Source organism: Salmo trutta, chromosome 29, assembly GCF_901001165.1.
Source record: "Salmo trutta chromosome 29, fSalTru1.1, whole genome shotgun sequence".
In the NCBI taxonomy this organism is placed as follows: Eukaryota; Metazoa; Chordata; class Actinopteri; order Salmoniformes; family Salmonidae; genus Salmo; species Salmo trutta.
The window spans coordinates 4,387,902-4,400,416 of record NC_042985.1 but is presented as its reverse complement, the minus strand read 5'-3'; the positions used below and the strand labels follow the sequence as shown (position 1 = coordinate 4,400,416).

General features: G+C 46.7%; 1 protein-coding gene across 1 annotated transcript in view; it reads right to left on the bottom strand.

Moving 5' to 3' along the window:
- The window catches only part of LOC115166794 (mothers against decapentaplegic homolog 3), a 60,247-nt gene that overhangs the window by 20,890 nt on the left and 26,842 nt on the right, over window positions 1-12,515 (bottom strand). Inside the window, exons 2-4 of the mRNA XM_029720600.1 lie at window positions 9,839-10,032; window positions 9,034-9,168; window positions 3,298-3,423 (exon numbers count right to left, since the gene is read on the bottom strand). Coding sequence (XP_029576460.1) covers window positions 3,298-3,423; window positions 9,034-9,168; window positions 9,839-10,032 — 455 coding nt within the window. The remainder of the gene's footprint in view (window positions 1-3,297; window positions 3,424-9,033; window positions 9,169-9,838; window positions 10,033-12,515) is intronic.

Genomic DNA, 12,515 nt, shown 5'->3' with positions numbered 1-12,515 from the left:
GAGAAGTGGGTAAGGACAGGGGAGAGGAGAGAGAGCTGGGTAAGGACAGGGGGGAGGAGAGAGAGCTGGGTAAGGACAGGGGAGAGGAGAGAAGTGGGTAAGGACAGGAGGAAAGGTAGAGAAAGAGGGATACAATGTGAAGGTATAAAGATAAAGGGAAGAAAAAGGAAACAGAAGTGAGGAGAAAGACATAGCTAGAGATAAAGATGGAGAGAGATAACAGCAGAGCCAGGGAAGTAGAGGACATAAAGATGGAGGGAGACTGAAGAGGGAGATAACAACAGAGCCAGGGAAGTAGAGGACATAAAGATGGAGGGAGACTGAAGAGGGAGATAACAGCAGAGCCAGGGAAGTAGAGGACATAAAGATGGAGGGAGACTGAAGAGGGAGATAACAACAGAGCCAGGGAAGTAGAGGACATAAAGATGGAGGGAGACTGAAGAGAGAGATAACAGCAGAGCCAGGGAAGTAGAGGACATAAAGATGGAGGGAGACTGAAGAGGGAGATAACAGCAGAGCCAGGGAAGTAGAGGACATAAAGATGGAGGGAGACTGAAGAGGGAGATAACAGCAGAGCCAGGGAAGTAGAGGACATAAAGATGGAGGGAGACTGAAGAGGGAGATAACAGCAGAGCCAGGGAAGTAGAGGACATAAAGATGGAGGGAGACTGAAGAGGGAGATAACAGCAGAGCCAGGGAAGTAGAGGACATAAAGATGGAGGGAGACTGAAGAGAGAGATAACAGCAGAGCCAGGGAAGTAGAGGACATAAAGATGGAGGGAGACTGAAGAGAGAGATAACAGCAGAGCCAGGGAAGTAGAGGACATAAAGATGGAGGGAGACTGAAGAGAGAGATAACAGCAGAGCCAGGGAAGTAGAGGACATAAAGATGGAGGGAGACTGAAGAGGGAGATAACAACAGAGCCAGGGAAGTAGAGGACATAAAGATGGAGGGAGACTGAAGAGAGAGATAACAGCAGAGCCAGGGAAGTAGAGGACATAAAGATGGAGGGAGACTGAAGAGGGAGATAACAGCAGAGCCAGGGAAGTAGAGGATATAAAGATGGAGGGAGACTGAAGAGGGAGATAACAGCAGAGCCAGGGAAGTAGAGGACATAAAGATGGAGGGAGACTGAAGAGGGAGATAACAGCAGAGCCAGGGAAGTAGAGGACATAAAGATGGAGGGAGACTGAAGAGGGAGATAACAGCAGAGCCAGGGAAGTAGAGGACATAAAGATGGAGGGAGACTGAAGAGAGAGATAACAGCAGAGCCAGGAAAGTAGAGGACATAAAGATGGAGGGAGACTGAAGAGAGAGATAACAGCAGAGCCAGGGAAGTAGAGGACATAAAGATGGAGGGAGACTGAAGAGGGAGATAACAGCAGAGCCAGGGAAGTAGAGGACATAAAGATGGAGGGAGACTGAAGAGAGAGATAACAGCAGAGCCAGGGAAGTAGAGGACATAAAGATGGAATACGGAATAAGAAAAGAGAGGGAGAAAAACAAAAAGGTCAAAGTCTGCCAGTTCCCAGAAGCACAACCCAGAAATGTGGGAACTCGGCCCTCACGCGGAGACAGTGGAGACAACGTCAAATTACAGGGTTCCGTTACCAAAACATTCAGCAAACGCTTGCACAGTTCTCGTAACAGCAAAGATGTATTTTTACTTTTCCATTCTAACTACTTCCAACATTTGCCTTTGAAGTACAGTGAACTGTCTGGGCCCATGTGAAGGCCCAGTCTATTTGAAGTACAGTGAACTGTCTGGGCCCATGTGAAGGCCCAGTCTATTTGAAGTACAGTGAACTGTCTGGGCCCATGTGAAGGCCCAGTCTATTTGAAGTACAGTGAACTGTCTGGGCCCATGTGAAAGCCCAGTCTATTTGAAGTACAGTGAACTGTCTGGGCCCATGTGAAGGCCCAGTCTATTTGAAGTACAGTGAACTGTCTGGGCCCATGTGAAGGCCCAGTCTATTTGAAGTACAGTGAACTGTCTGGGCCCATGTGAAGGCCCAGTCTATTTGAAGTACAGTGAACTGTCTGGGCCATGTGAAGGCCCAGTCTATTTGAAAGTACAGTGAACTGTCTGGGCCCATGTGAAGGCCCAGTCTATTTGAAGTACAGTGAACTGTCTGGGCCCATGTGAAGGCCCAGTCTATTTGAAGTACAGTGAACTGTCTGGGCCCATATGAAAGCCCAGTCTATTTGAAGTACAGTGAACTGTCTGGGCCCATGTGAAAGCCCAGTCTATTTGAAGTACAGTGAACTGTCTGGGCCCATGTGAAAGCCCAGTCTATTTGAAGTACAGTGAACTGTCTGGGCCCATGTGAAAGCCCAGTCTATTTGAAGTACAGTGAACTGTCTGGGCCCATATGAAAGCCCAGTCTATTTGAAGTACAGTGAACTGTCTGGGCCCATGTGAAGGCCCAGTCTATTTGAAGTACAGTGAACTGTCTGGGCCCATGTGAAAGCCCAGTCTATTTGAAGTACAGTGAACTGTCTGGGCCCATGTGAAAGCCCAGTCTATTTGAAGTACAGTGAACTGTCTGGGCCCATGTGAAAGCCCAGTCTATTTGAAGTACAGTGAACTGTCTGGGCCCATGTGAAAGCCCAGTCTATTTGAAGTACAGTGAACTGTCTGGGCCCATGTGAAAGCCCAGTCTATTTGAAGTACAGTGAACTGTCTGGGCCCATGTGAAGGCCCAGTCTATTTGAAGTACAGTGAACTGTCTGGGCCCATGTGAAGGCCCAGTCTATTTGAAGTACAGTGAACTGTCTGGGCCCATATGAAAGCACAGTCCATTTGTTTTTTTTCTATAGTAGCTTGGGCCAGAAACAGTGATTTAATAAACAACAGGATATTATTATTGATGTCAGTGTGGGCTGACTGAGTTGGCCACAGCTCTGGGCTCAGATGGGACCGACACAAAGGCCTTTCATGAGCAGACCGGGTTTCCTCTGTTACAATTCAGAGCAGTGGACTGGCTTCCCGAGGGAGGGCTGCGGCGCACGCGCACGCGCACGCACACGCACACACAGTGACTCAATCTCACAAATAAACATCCCCAAACACACAACCAGCTAGCAATTTATGTTTTTATTTTTTGTTCGAGGTAAATGCACAAAAAAAAAAAAATTCTATATGCCCTCATCTCTCTGCAGCAGACAATTGGTGAGCAATATGTTGGGAATATCAAATTGCAGTATTGAATCACAGTACATACAGAATGTGCACCTATGTATGGTGATAATATTGTATTGTGAGGTCCCTGGCCATACCCAGTCCTACCGCTTACCTAAATTGCTGTGTGTTGGAGACACTGGGTTTGGTGACAGGTTGGGTGAACTGGTGTCCATGCTGTGGTTCATCAGGTGATCACTGGTCTCTCCATCTTCACTGAGATAGCCAGGTGGAGGAGTCTCTGAAATACACACACGATTAGTAAACCACAGCAAATAGAGTAAACAATGACTGGTTGGTAGGTTCCTTCTAATAACATGTACCAAAGGCACCTACACTGCTCCACATATGCATATTAACAACGCCCTTTATCATTGTGCTCTCGGCATTTTATTCAGGGAAGGGAAGGAGAACCCAGTAGAAAACAGGCTGAATGTATTGACCGAGTTGGTTCTACTCCTGACAGGCTGAATGTATTGACCGAGTTGGTTCTACTCCTGACAGGCTGAATGTATTTGACCGAGTTGGTTCTACTCCTGACAGGCTGAATGTATTGACCGAGTTGGTTCTGCTCCTGACAGGCTGAATGTATTGACCGAGTTGGTTCTACTCCTGACAGGCTGAATGTATTGACCGAGTTGGTTCTACTCCTGACAGGCTGAATGTATTGACCGAGTTGGTTCTGCTCCTGACAGGCTGAATGTATTGACCGAGTTGGTTCTGCTCCTGACAGGCTGAATGTATTGACCGAGTTGGTTCTACTCCTGACAGGCTGAATGTATTGACCGAGTTGGTTCTACTCCTGACAGGCTGAATGTATTGACCGAGTTGGTTCTACTCCTGACAGGCTGAATGTATTGACCGAGTTGGTTCTACTCCTGACAGGCTGAATGTATGACCGAGTTGGTTCTACTCCTGACAGGCTGAATGTATTGACCGAGTTGGTTCTACTCCTGACAGGCTGAATGTATTGACCGAGTTGGTTCTACTCCTGACAGGCTGAATGTATTGACCGAGTTGGTTCTACTCCTGACAGGCTGAATGTATTGACCGAGTTGGTTCTACTCCTGACAGGCTGAATGTATTGACCGAGTTGGTTCTACTCCTGACAGGCTGAATGTATTGACCGAGTTGGTTCTACTCCTGACAGGCTGAATGTATTGACCGAGTTGGTTCTACTCCTGACAGGCTGAATGTATTGACCGAGTTGTTCTACTCCTGACAGGCTGAATGTATTGACCGAGTTGGTTCTACTCCTGACAGGCTGAATGTATTGACCGAGTTGGTTCTACTCCTGACAGGCTGAATGTATTGACCGAGTTGGTTCTACTCCTGACAGGCTGAATGTATTGACCGAGTTGGTTCTACTCCTGACAGGCTGAATGTATTGACCGAGTTGGTTCTACTCCTGACAGGCTGAATGTATTGACCGAGTTGGTTCTACTCCTGACAGGCTGAATGTATTGACCGAGTTGGTTCTACTCCTGACAGGCTGAATGTATTGACCGAGTTGGCTCTACTCCTGACAGGCTGAATGTATTGACCGAGTTGGTTCTGCTCCTGACAGGCTGAATGTATTGACCGAGTTGGTTCTGCTCCTGACAGGCTGAATGTATTGACCGAGTTGGTTCTGCTCCTGACAGGCTGAATGTATTGACCGAGTTGGTTCTGCTCCTGACAGGCTGAATGTATTGACCGAGTTGGTTCTACTCCTGACAGGCTGAATGTATTGACCGAGTTGGCTCTACTCCTGACAGGCTGAATGTATTGACCGAGTTGGTTCTACTCCTGACAGGCTGAATGTATTGACCGAGTTGGTTCTACTCCTGACAGGCTGAATGTATTGACCGAGTTGGTTCTACTCCTGACAGGCTGAATGTATTGACCGAGTTGGTTCTACTCCTGACAGGCTGAATGTATTGACCGAGTTGGTTCTACTCCTGACAGGCTGAATGTATTGACCGAGTTGGTTTCTACTCCTGACAGGCTGAATGTATTGACCGAGTTGGTTCTACTCCTGACAGGCTGAATGTATTGACCGAGTTGGTTCTACTCCTGACAGGCTGAATGTATGACCGAGTTGGTTCTACTCCTGACAGGCTGAATGTATTGACCGAGTTGGTTCTACTCCTGACAGGCTGAATGTATTGACCGAGTTGGTTCTACTCCTGACAGGCTGAATGTATTGACCGAGTTGGCTCTACTCCTGACAGGCTGAATGTATTGACCGAGTTGGCTCTACTCCTGACAGGCTGAATGTATTGACCGAGTTGGTTCTACTCCTGACAGGCTGAATGTATTGACCGAGTTGGTTCTACTCCTGACAAGCTGAATGTATTGACCGAGTTGGTTCTACTCCTGACAAGGCTGAATGTATTGACCGAGTTGGTTCTACTCCGACAGGCTGAATGTATTGACCGAGTTGGTTCTACTCCTGACAGGCTGAATGTATTGACCGAGTTGGTTCTACTCCTGACAGGCTGAATGTATTGACCGAGTTGGTTCTACTCCTGACAGGCTGAATGTATTGACCGAGTTGGTTCTACTCCTGACAGGCTGAATGTATTGACCGAGTTGGTTCTACTCCTGACAGGCTGAATGTATTGACCGAGTTGGTTCTACTCCTGACAGGCTGAATGTATTGACCGAGTTAATTCTACTCCTGACAGGCTGAATGTATTGACCGAGTTGGTTCTACTCCTGACAGGCTGAATGTATTGACCGAGTTGGTTCTACTGCTGACAGGCTGAATGTATTGACCGAGTTGGTTCTACTCCTGACAGGCTGAATGTATTGACCGAGTTGGTTCTACTCCTGACAGGCTGAATGTATTGACTGAGTTAGTTCTACTCCAGAGAGCCTGTAACAGGGGGGTCAACTTGTCCTCCAGAGGTAGTAACAGATCATGTGCTGGTCTGGTCTCCACGAGGCAGTCTGCTTCTGATGGCCTCTCAAGCCACCACAGACACCATTTGTGCCAGGCAGAGGCTGCCCACCTCCTCTGGACTCAGTGTGTGTGTGTTTGGCAACTGTTCGTCCGGTCTGCTGATGTAGCTCACACCTCTGCTACAGTCTGTCTGAAGGTAGGAGTCTACGTGGCTGTCACCCAAACTCACTGAGAAGGAAGGAGAGGGGTCTCGGTGGCTGTCACCCAAACTCCCTGAGAAGGAAGGAGAGGGGTCTAGGTGGCTGTCACCCAAACTCACTGAGAAGGAAGGAGAGGGGCCTAGGTGGCTGTCACCCAAACTCCCTGAGAAGGAAGGAGAGGGGCCTAGGTGGCTGTCACCCAAACTCCCTGAGAAGGAAGGAGAGGGTCCTAGGTGGCTGTCACCCAAACTCCCTGAGAAGGAAGGAGAGGGGTCTAGGTGGCTGTCACCCAAACTCCCTGAGAAGGAAGGAGAGGGGTCTAGGTGGCTGTCACCCAAACTCCCTGAGAAGGAAGGAGAGGGGTCTAGGTGGCTGTCACCCAAACTCCCTGAGAAGGAAGGAGAGGGGTCTAGGTGGCTGTCACCCAAACTCCCTGAGAAGGAAGGAGAGGGGTCTACGTGGCTGTCACCCAAACTCACTGAGAAGGAAGGAGAGGGGTCTAGGTGGCTGTCACCCAAACTCACTGAGAAGGAAGGAGAGGGGTCTCGGTGGCTGTCACCCAAACTCCCTGAGAAGGAAGGAGAGGGGTCTAGGTGGCTGTCACCCAAACTCCCTGAGAAGGAAGGAGAGGGGTCTAGGTGGCTGTCACCCAAACTCCCTGAGAAGGAAGGAGAGGGGCCTAGGTGGCTGTCACCCAAACTCCCTGAGAAGGAAGGAGAGGGGCCTAGGTGGCTGTCACCCAAACTCCCTGAGAAGGAAGGAGAGGGGTCTAGGTGGCTGTCACCCAAACTCACTGAGAAGGAAGGAGAGGGGCCTAGGTGGCTGTCACCCAAACTCCCTGAGAAGGAAGGAGAGGGGTCTAGGTGGCTGTCACCCAAACTCCCTGAGAAGGAAGGAGAGGGGTCTACGTGGCTGTCACCCAAACTCACTGAGAAGGAAGGAGAGGGGCCTAGGTGGCTGTCACCCAAACTCCCTGAGAAGGAAGGAGAGGGGTCTAGGTGGCTGTCACCCAAACTCCCTGAGAAGGAAGGAGAGGGGTCTAGGTGGCTGTCACCCAAACTCCCTGAGAAGGAAGGAGAGGGGCCTAGGTGGCTGTCACCCAAACTCACTGAGAAGGAAGGAGAGGGGTCTACGTGGCTGTCACCCAAACTCCCTGAGAAGGAAGGAGAGGGGTCTAGGTGGCTGTCACCCAAACTCACTGAGAAGGAAGGAGAGGGGCCTAGGTGGCTGTCACCCAAACTCCCTGAGAAGGAAGGAGAACTGAAGGAAAAGTGACTGGATAAAATCCCTTGGCCGTCACAACTAGACTGTGTGAGAGTGGGCAGACAAGACCAAATCCCAGACACTGAGCTGTGTGAAACAAGGTCATGCATTGCAAACTCTTGGCCAGTCTCCCCTACTCACCTGTCTTGTCCGCTTGAACCGGATTTTAACTTGTTTTAAGACTTTTCTCACCGACCTTACACTCATTTTAAACTTGTCTCACGTAAACCAGTAAGGCTTTTCTATAACATGCTTCATAAATCCTGACTGGTCTCACCTGCTCTAGGAATCTGTGTGAGGACTAGTTTCACCCCCGTTACCACTGGTCTCACTAGTAATATGACTGATATCGCACCTGGTATGCAGATTTGTCTCACCAGTAATATGACTGATATATCACCTGGTATGTAGACTTGTCTCAGCAATAATATGACTGATATGTAGACTTGTCTCAGCAGTAATATGACTGATATGTAGACTTGTCTCACCAGTAATATGACTGATATGTAGACTTGTCTCAGCAGTAATATGACTGATATGTAGACTTGTCTCAGCAATAATATGACTGATATGTCACCTGATATGTAGACTTGTCTCAGCAATAATATCACTGATATATCACCTGATATGTAGACTTGTCTCAGCAATAATATGACTGATATGTAGACTTGTCTCAGCAATAATATGACTGATATGTAGACTTGTCTCAGCAGTAATATGACTGATATGTCACCTGATATGTAGACTTGTCTCAGCAATAATATGACTGATATATCACCTGATATGTAGACTTGTCTCAGCAATAATATGACTGATATGTAGACTTGTCTCAGCAATAATATGACTGATATGTAGACTTGTCTCAGCAGTAATATGACTGATATGTCACCTGATATGTAGACTTGTCTCAGCAATAATATGACTGATATGTAGACTTGTCTCAGCAATAATATGACTGATATGTCACCTGATATGTAGACTTGTCTCACCAGTAATATGACTGATATGTAGACTTGTCTCAGCAATAATATGACTGATATGTAGACTTGTCTCAGCAGTAATATGACTGATATGTAGACTTGTCTCACCAGTAATATGACTGATATGTAGACTTGTCTCAGCAGTAATATGACTGATATGTAGACTTGTCTCAGCAATAATATGACTGATATGTCACCTGATATGTAGACTTGTCTCAGCAATAATATGACTGATATATCACCTGATATGTAGACTTGTCTCAGCAATAATATGACTGATACGTAGACTTGTCTCAGCAATAATATGACTGATATGTCACCTGATATGTAGACTTGTCTCACCAGTAATATGACTGATATGTAGACTTGTCTCACCAGTAATATGACTGATATGTAGACTTGTCTCAGTAATAATATGACTGATATGTCACCTGGTATGTAGACGTGTCTCACTAGTTATATGACTGATATGTCACCTGGTATGTAGACGTGTCTCACTAGTTATATGACTGATATGTCACCTGGTATGTAGTTGCTCTGTGGCTCGATGCCGGCGGGGAAGTTGGTGTTCTCTGGGATGGAGTGGCTGTAGTCGTCCAGAGGAGGAAACTCACTGGGGATGTCTGTGTGTCTGGGAACCAGCACAGGAGGCAGCACTGCAGACACACAATTAGACACCACACACAAACAACACAATTAGACACCACACAAACACACAAACACAATTAGACACCACACACACACACAGACAGAAACACAAAGAATACAATTAGACATCACACACACACACACAATTAGACACCACACACAATTAGACACCACACACAATTAGACACCACACACAATTAGACACCACACACACACACACAGAAACACAAAGAACACAATTAGACACCACACACACAAACAACACAATTAGACACCACACACACAGACAAACAGAAAGAACACAATTAGACACCACACACACAGAAACACAAATAACACAATTAGACACCACACACAGAAAAGCACAAAGAACACAATTAGACACCACACACAAACAGAAAGAACACAATTAGACATCACACACAGACACAAATCACATACACACAGAAACACAAAGAACACAAATGCACAGACACAGTGCATTGTTTCTCTAACACACTAAAAGGTATAGGTAGCCTCAACTGTCATTTGTGAAAACGTAAAAGAGCTGAGCCTCTCACACCTGTCAAACTAGTAGTAGGCACAGAGCCAATACATTTACAAGATGAATACATGCTACTGAGGTGAAGCTGAGTGAAGCTCTGGTGGTTTTTAATGAAAGGGGACAGTTGTTCGTACCTGGTGTCTCCACCCTCTGGTAGTGGTAGGGGTTGACACACACCTCATCCTTCTTGGTGTGGAAGGCGTACTCACAGAGCTCCACGGCCCGCAGCTCGTGGTGGGACTGCAGGTCGGGCCAGCGCCACAGACGGCAGTAGATGACGTGGGGGAGGCCCTTCCTGTGGGACACCTGTAACCGTCCATCCAGAGACCTGCAAGAGACAGAGAGAGGTTTGTTTTGTTGTTACTGCTTTGGACTTATGTTCATCAACTTGTTTGCCTTTTGGCACGTTGCTTGAATAGTTTGCTGTTCTTGAAAATGGCCAAGCAGGCCAACTCCAAAAAGGTAAGTTCACAATCTCACGACTGCGAGTGTACAGAGAAGATCCCACCCCATACACTGAGTATAGGCAAAAACATTTCACCCTCCCCACCCACAATTATATACATTCTACCATTGGTCCGGAGAGAAGAGTGTGCAATTTTATACACTACGTGAAATGGGTTTCCATGGCTGAGCAGCCGCACACAAGCCTAAGATCACCATAAGCAATGCCAAGCGTCAGCTGGAGTGGTGTATAGCTCACCACCATTGGACTCTGGAGCATTGGAAACGCGTTCTCTGGAGTGATGAATCACACTTCACCATCTGGCAGTCCGACGGACGAATCTGGGTTTAACGGATGCCAGGAGAATGCTACCTGCCCGAATGCAGTGCCAGCTGTAAAGTTTGGTGGAGGAGGAATAATGGTCTGGGGCTGTTTTTCCATGGTTTGGCCCATTAGTTCCAGTGAAGGGAAATCTTAACACTACAGCATACAATAACAATCTAGACGATTCTATGCTTCCAACTTTGTGGAAGGACCTTTCCTGTTTCAGCATGCCCCATGCACAAAGTGAGGTCCATACAGAAATGGTTTGTCGAGATCGGCGGGGAAGAACTTGACTGGCCTGCACAGAGCCCTGACCTCAACCCCATTGAACACCTTTGGGATGAATTGGAACACTGGCTGCGAGCCAGATCTAAATCGCCCAACATCAGTGCCCGACCTCACTAACGCTCGTGGCTGAATGGAAGTAAGTCCCTGCAACAATGTACCAACATCTAGTGGAAAGCCTTCCCAGAAGAGTGGAGGCAATTACAGCAGCAAAGGGGGGGGAACAACTCCATATTAATGCCCATGATTTTGGAATGAGATGTTGGACTAGCAGGTGTCTACATACTTTCAGTAATGTAGTATATACAGTTGAAGTCAGAAGTTTACGTACACCTTAGCCAAATACATTTAAACTCAGTTTTTCACAATTCCTGATATTTAATCCTAGTAAAAATTCCGTTTTAGGTCAGTTAGGATCACCACTTCATTTTAAGAATGTGAAAGGTCAGAATAATAGAAAATTATTATTTATTTCAGCTTTTATTTCTTTCATCACATTCCCAGTGGGTCAGAAGTTTACATACACTCAATTAGTATTTGGTAACATTGCCTTTAAATTGTTTATCTTGGGTCAAATGTTTCGGGTAGCCTTCCACAAGCTTCCCACAATAAGTTGGGTGAATTTTGGCCCATTCCTCCTGACAGAGCTGGTGTAACTGAGTCAGGTTTGTTGGCCTCCTTGCTCGCACAGGTTTTTTCAATTCTGCCCACAAATGTTCTATAGGATTGAGGTCAGGGCTTTGTGATGGCCACTCCAATACCTTGACTTTGTTGTCCTTAAGCCATTTTGCCACAACTTTGGAAGTATGCTTGGGGTCATTGTCCATTTGGAAGACCCATTTGCGACCAAGCTTTAACTTCCTGACTGATGTCTTGAGATGTTGCTTCAATATATCCACATAATTTTCCTGCCTCATGATGCCACCTATTTTGTGAAGTGCACCAGTCCCTCCTGCAGCAAAGCACCCCCACAACATGATGCTGCCACCCCCGTGCTTCACGGTTGGGATGCTGTTCTTCGAATTGCAAGCCTCCCCCTTTTTCCTCCAAACATAATGATGGTCATTATGGCCAAACAGTTCTATTTTTGTTTCATCAGACCAGAGGACATTTCTCCAAAAAGTACGATCTTTGTCCCCATGTGCAGTTGCAAACCGTAGTCTAGCTTTTTTATGGCGGTTTTGGAGCACTGGCTTCTTCCTTACTGAGCGGCCTTTCAGGTTGTGTCGATATAGGACTCGTTTTACTGTGGATATAGATACTTTTGTACCCGTTTCCTCCAGCATCTTCACAAGCTCATTTGCTGTTGTTCTGGGATTGATTTGCACTTTTTGCACCAAAGTACGTTCATCTCTAGGAGACAGAACGTGTCTCCTTCCTGAGCGGTATGACGGCTGTGTGGTCCCATGGTGTTTATACTTGCGTACCAGTGTTTGTACAGATGAACATGGTACCTTCAGGCATTTGGAAATTGCTCCCAAGGATGAACCAGACTTGTGGAGGTCTACAATTGTTTTTCTGAGGTCTTGGCTGATTTCTTTTGATTTTCCCATAATTTCAAGCAAAGAGGCACCGAGTTTGAAGTTAGGCCTTGAAATACATCCACAGGTACCTCCAATTGACTCAAATTATGTTAATTAGCCTATCACAAGCTTCTAAAGCCATGACATAATTTTCTGGAATTTTCCAAGCTGTTTAAAGGCACAGTCAACTTAGTGTATGTAAACTTCTGACCCACTGGAATTGTGATATAATTC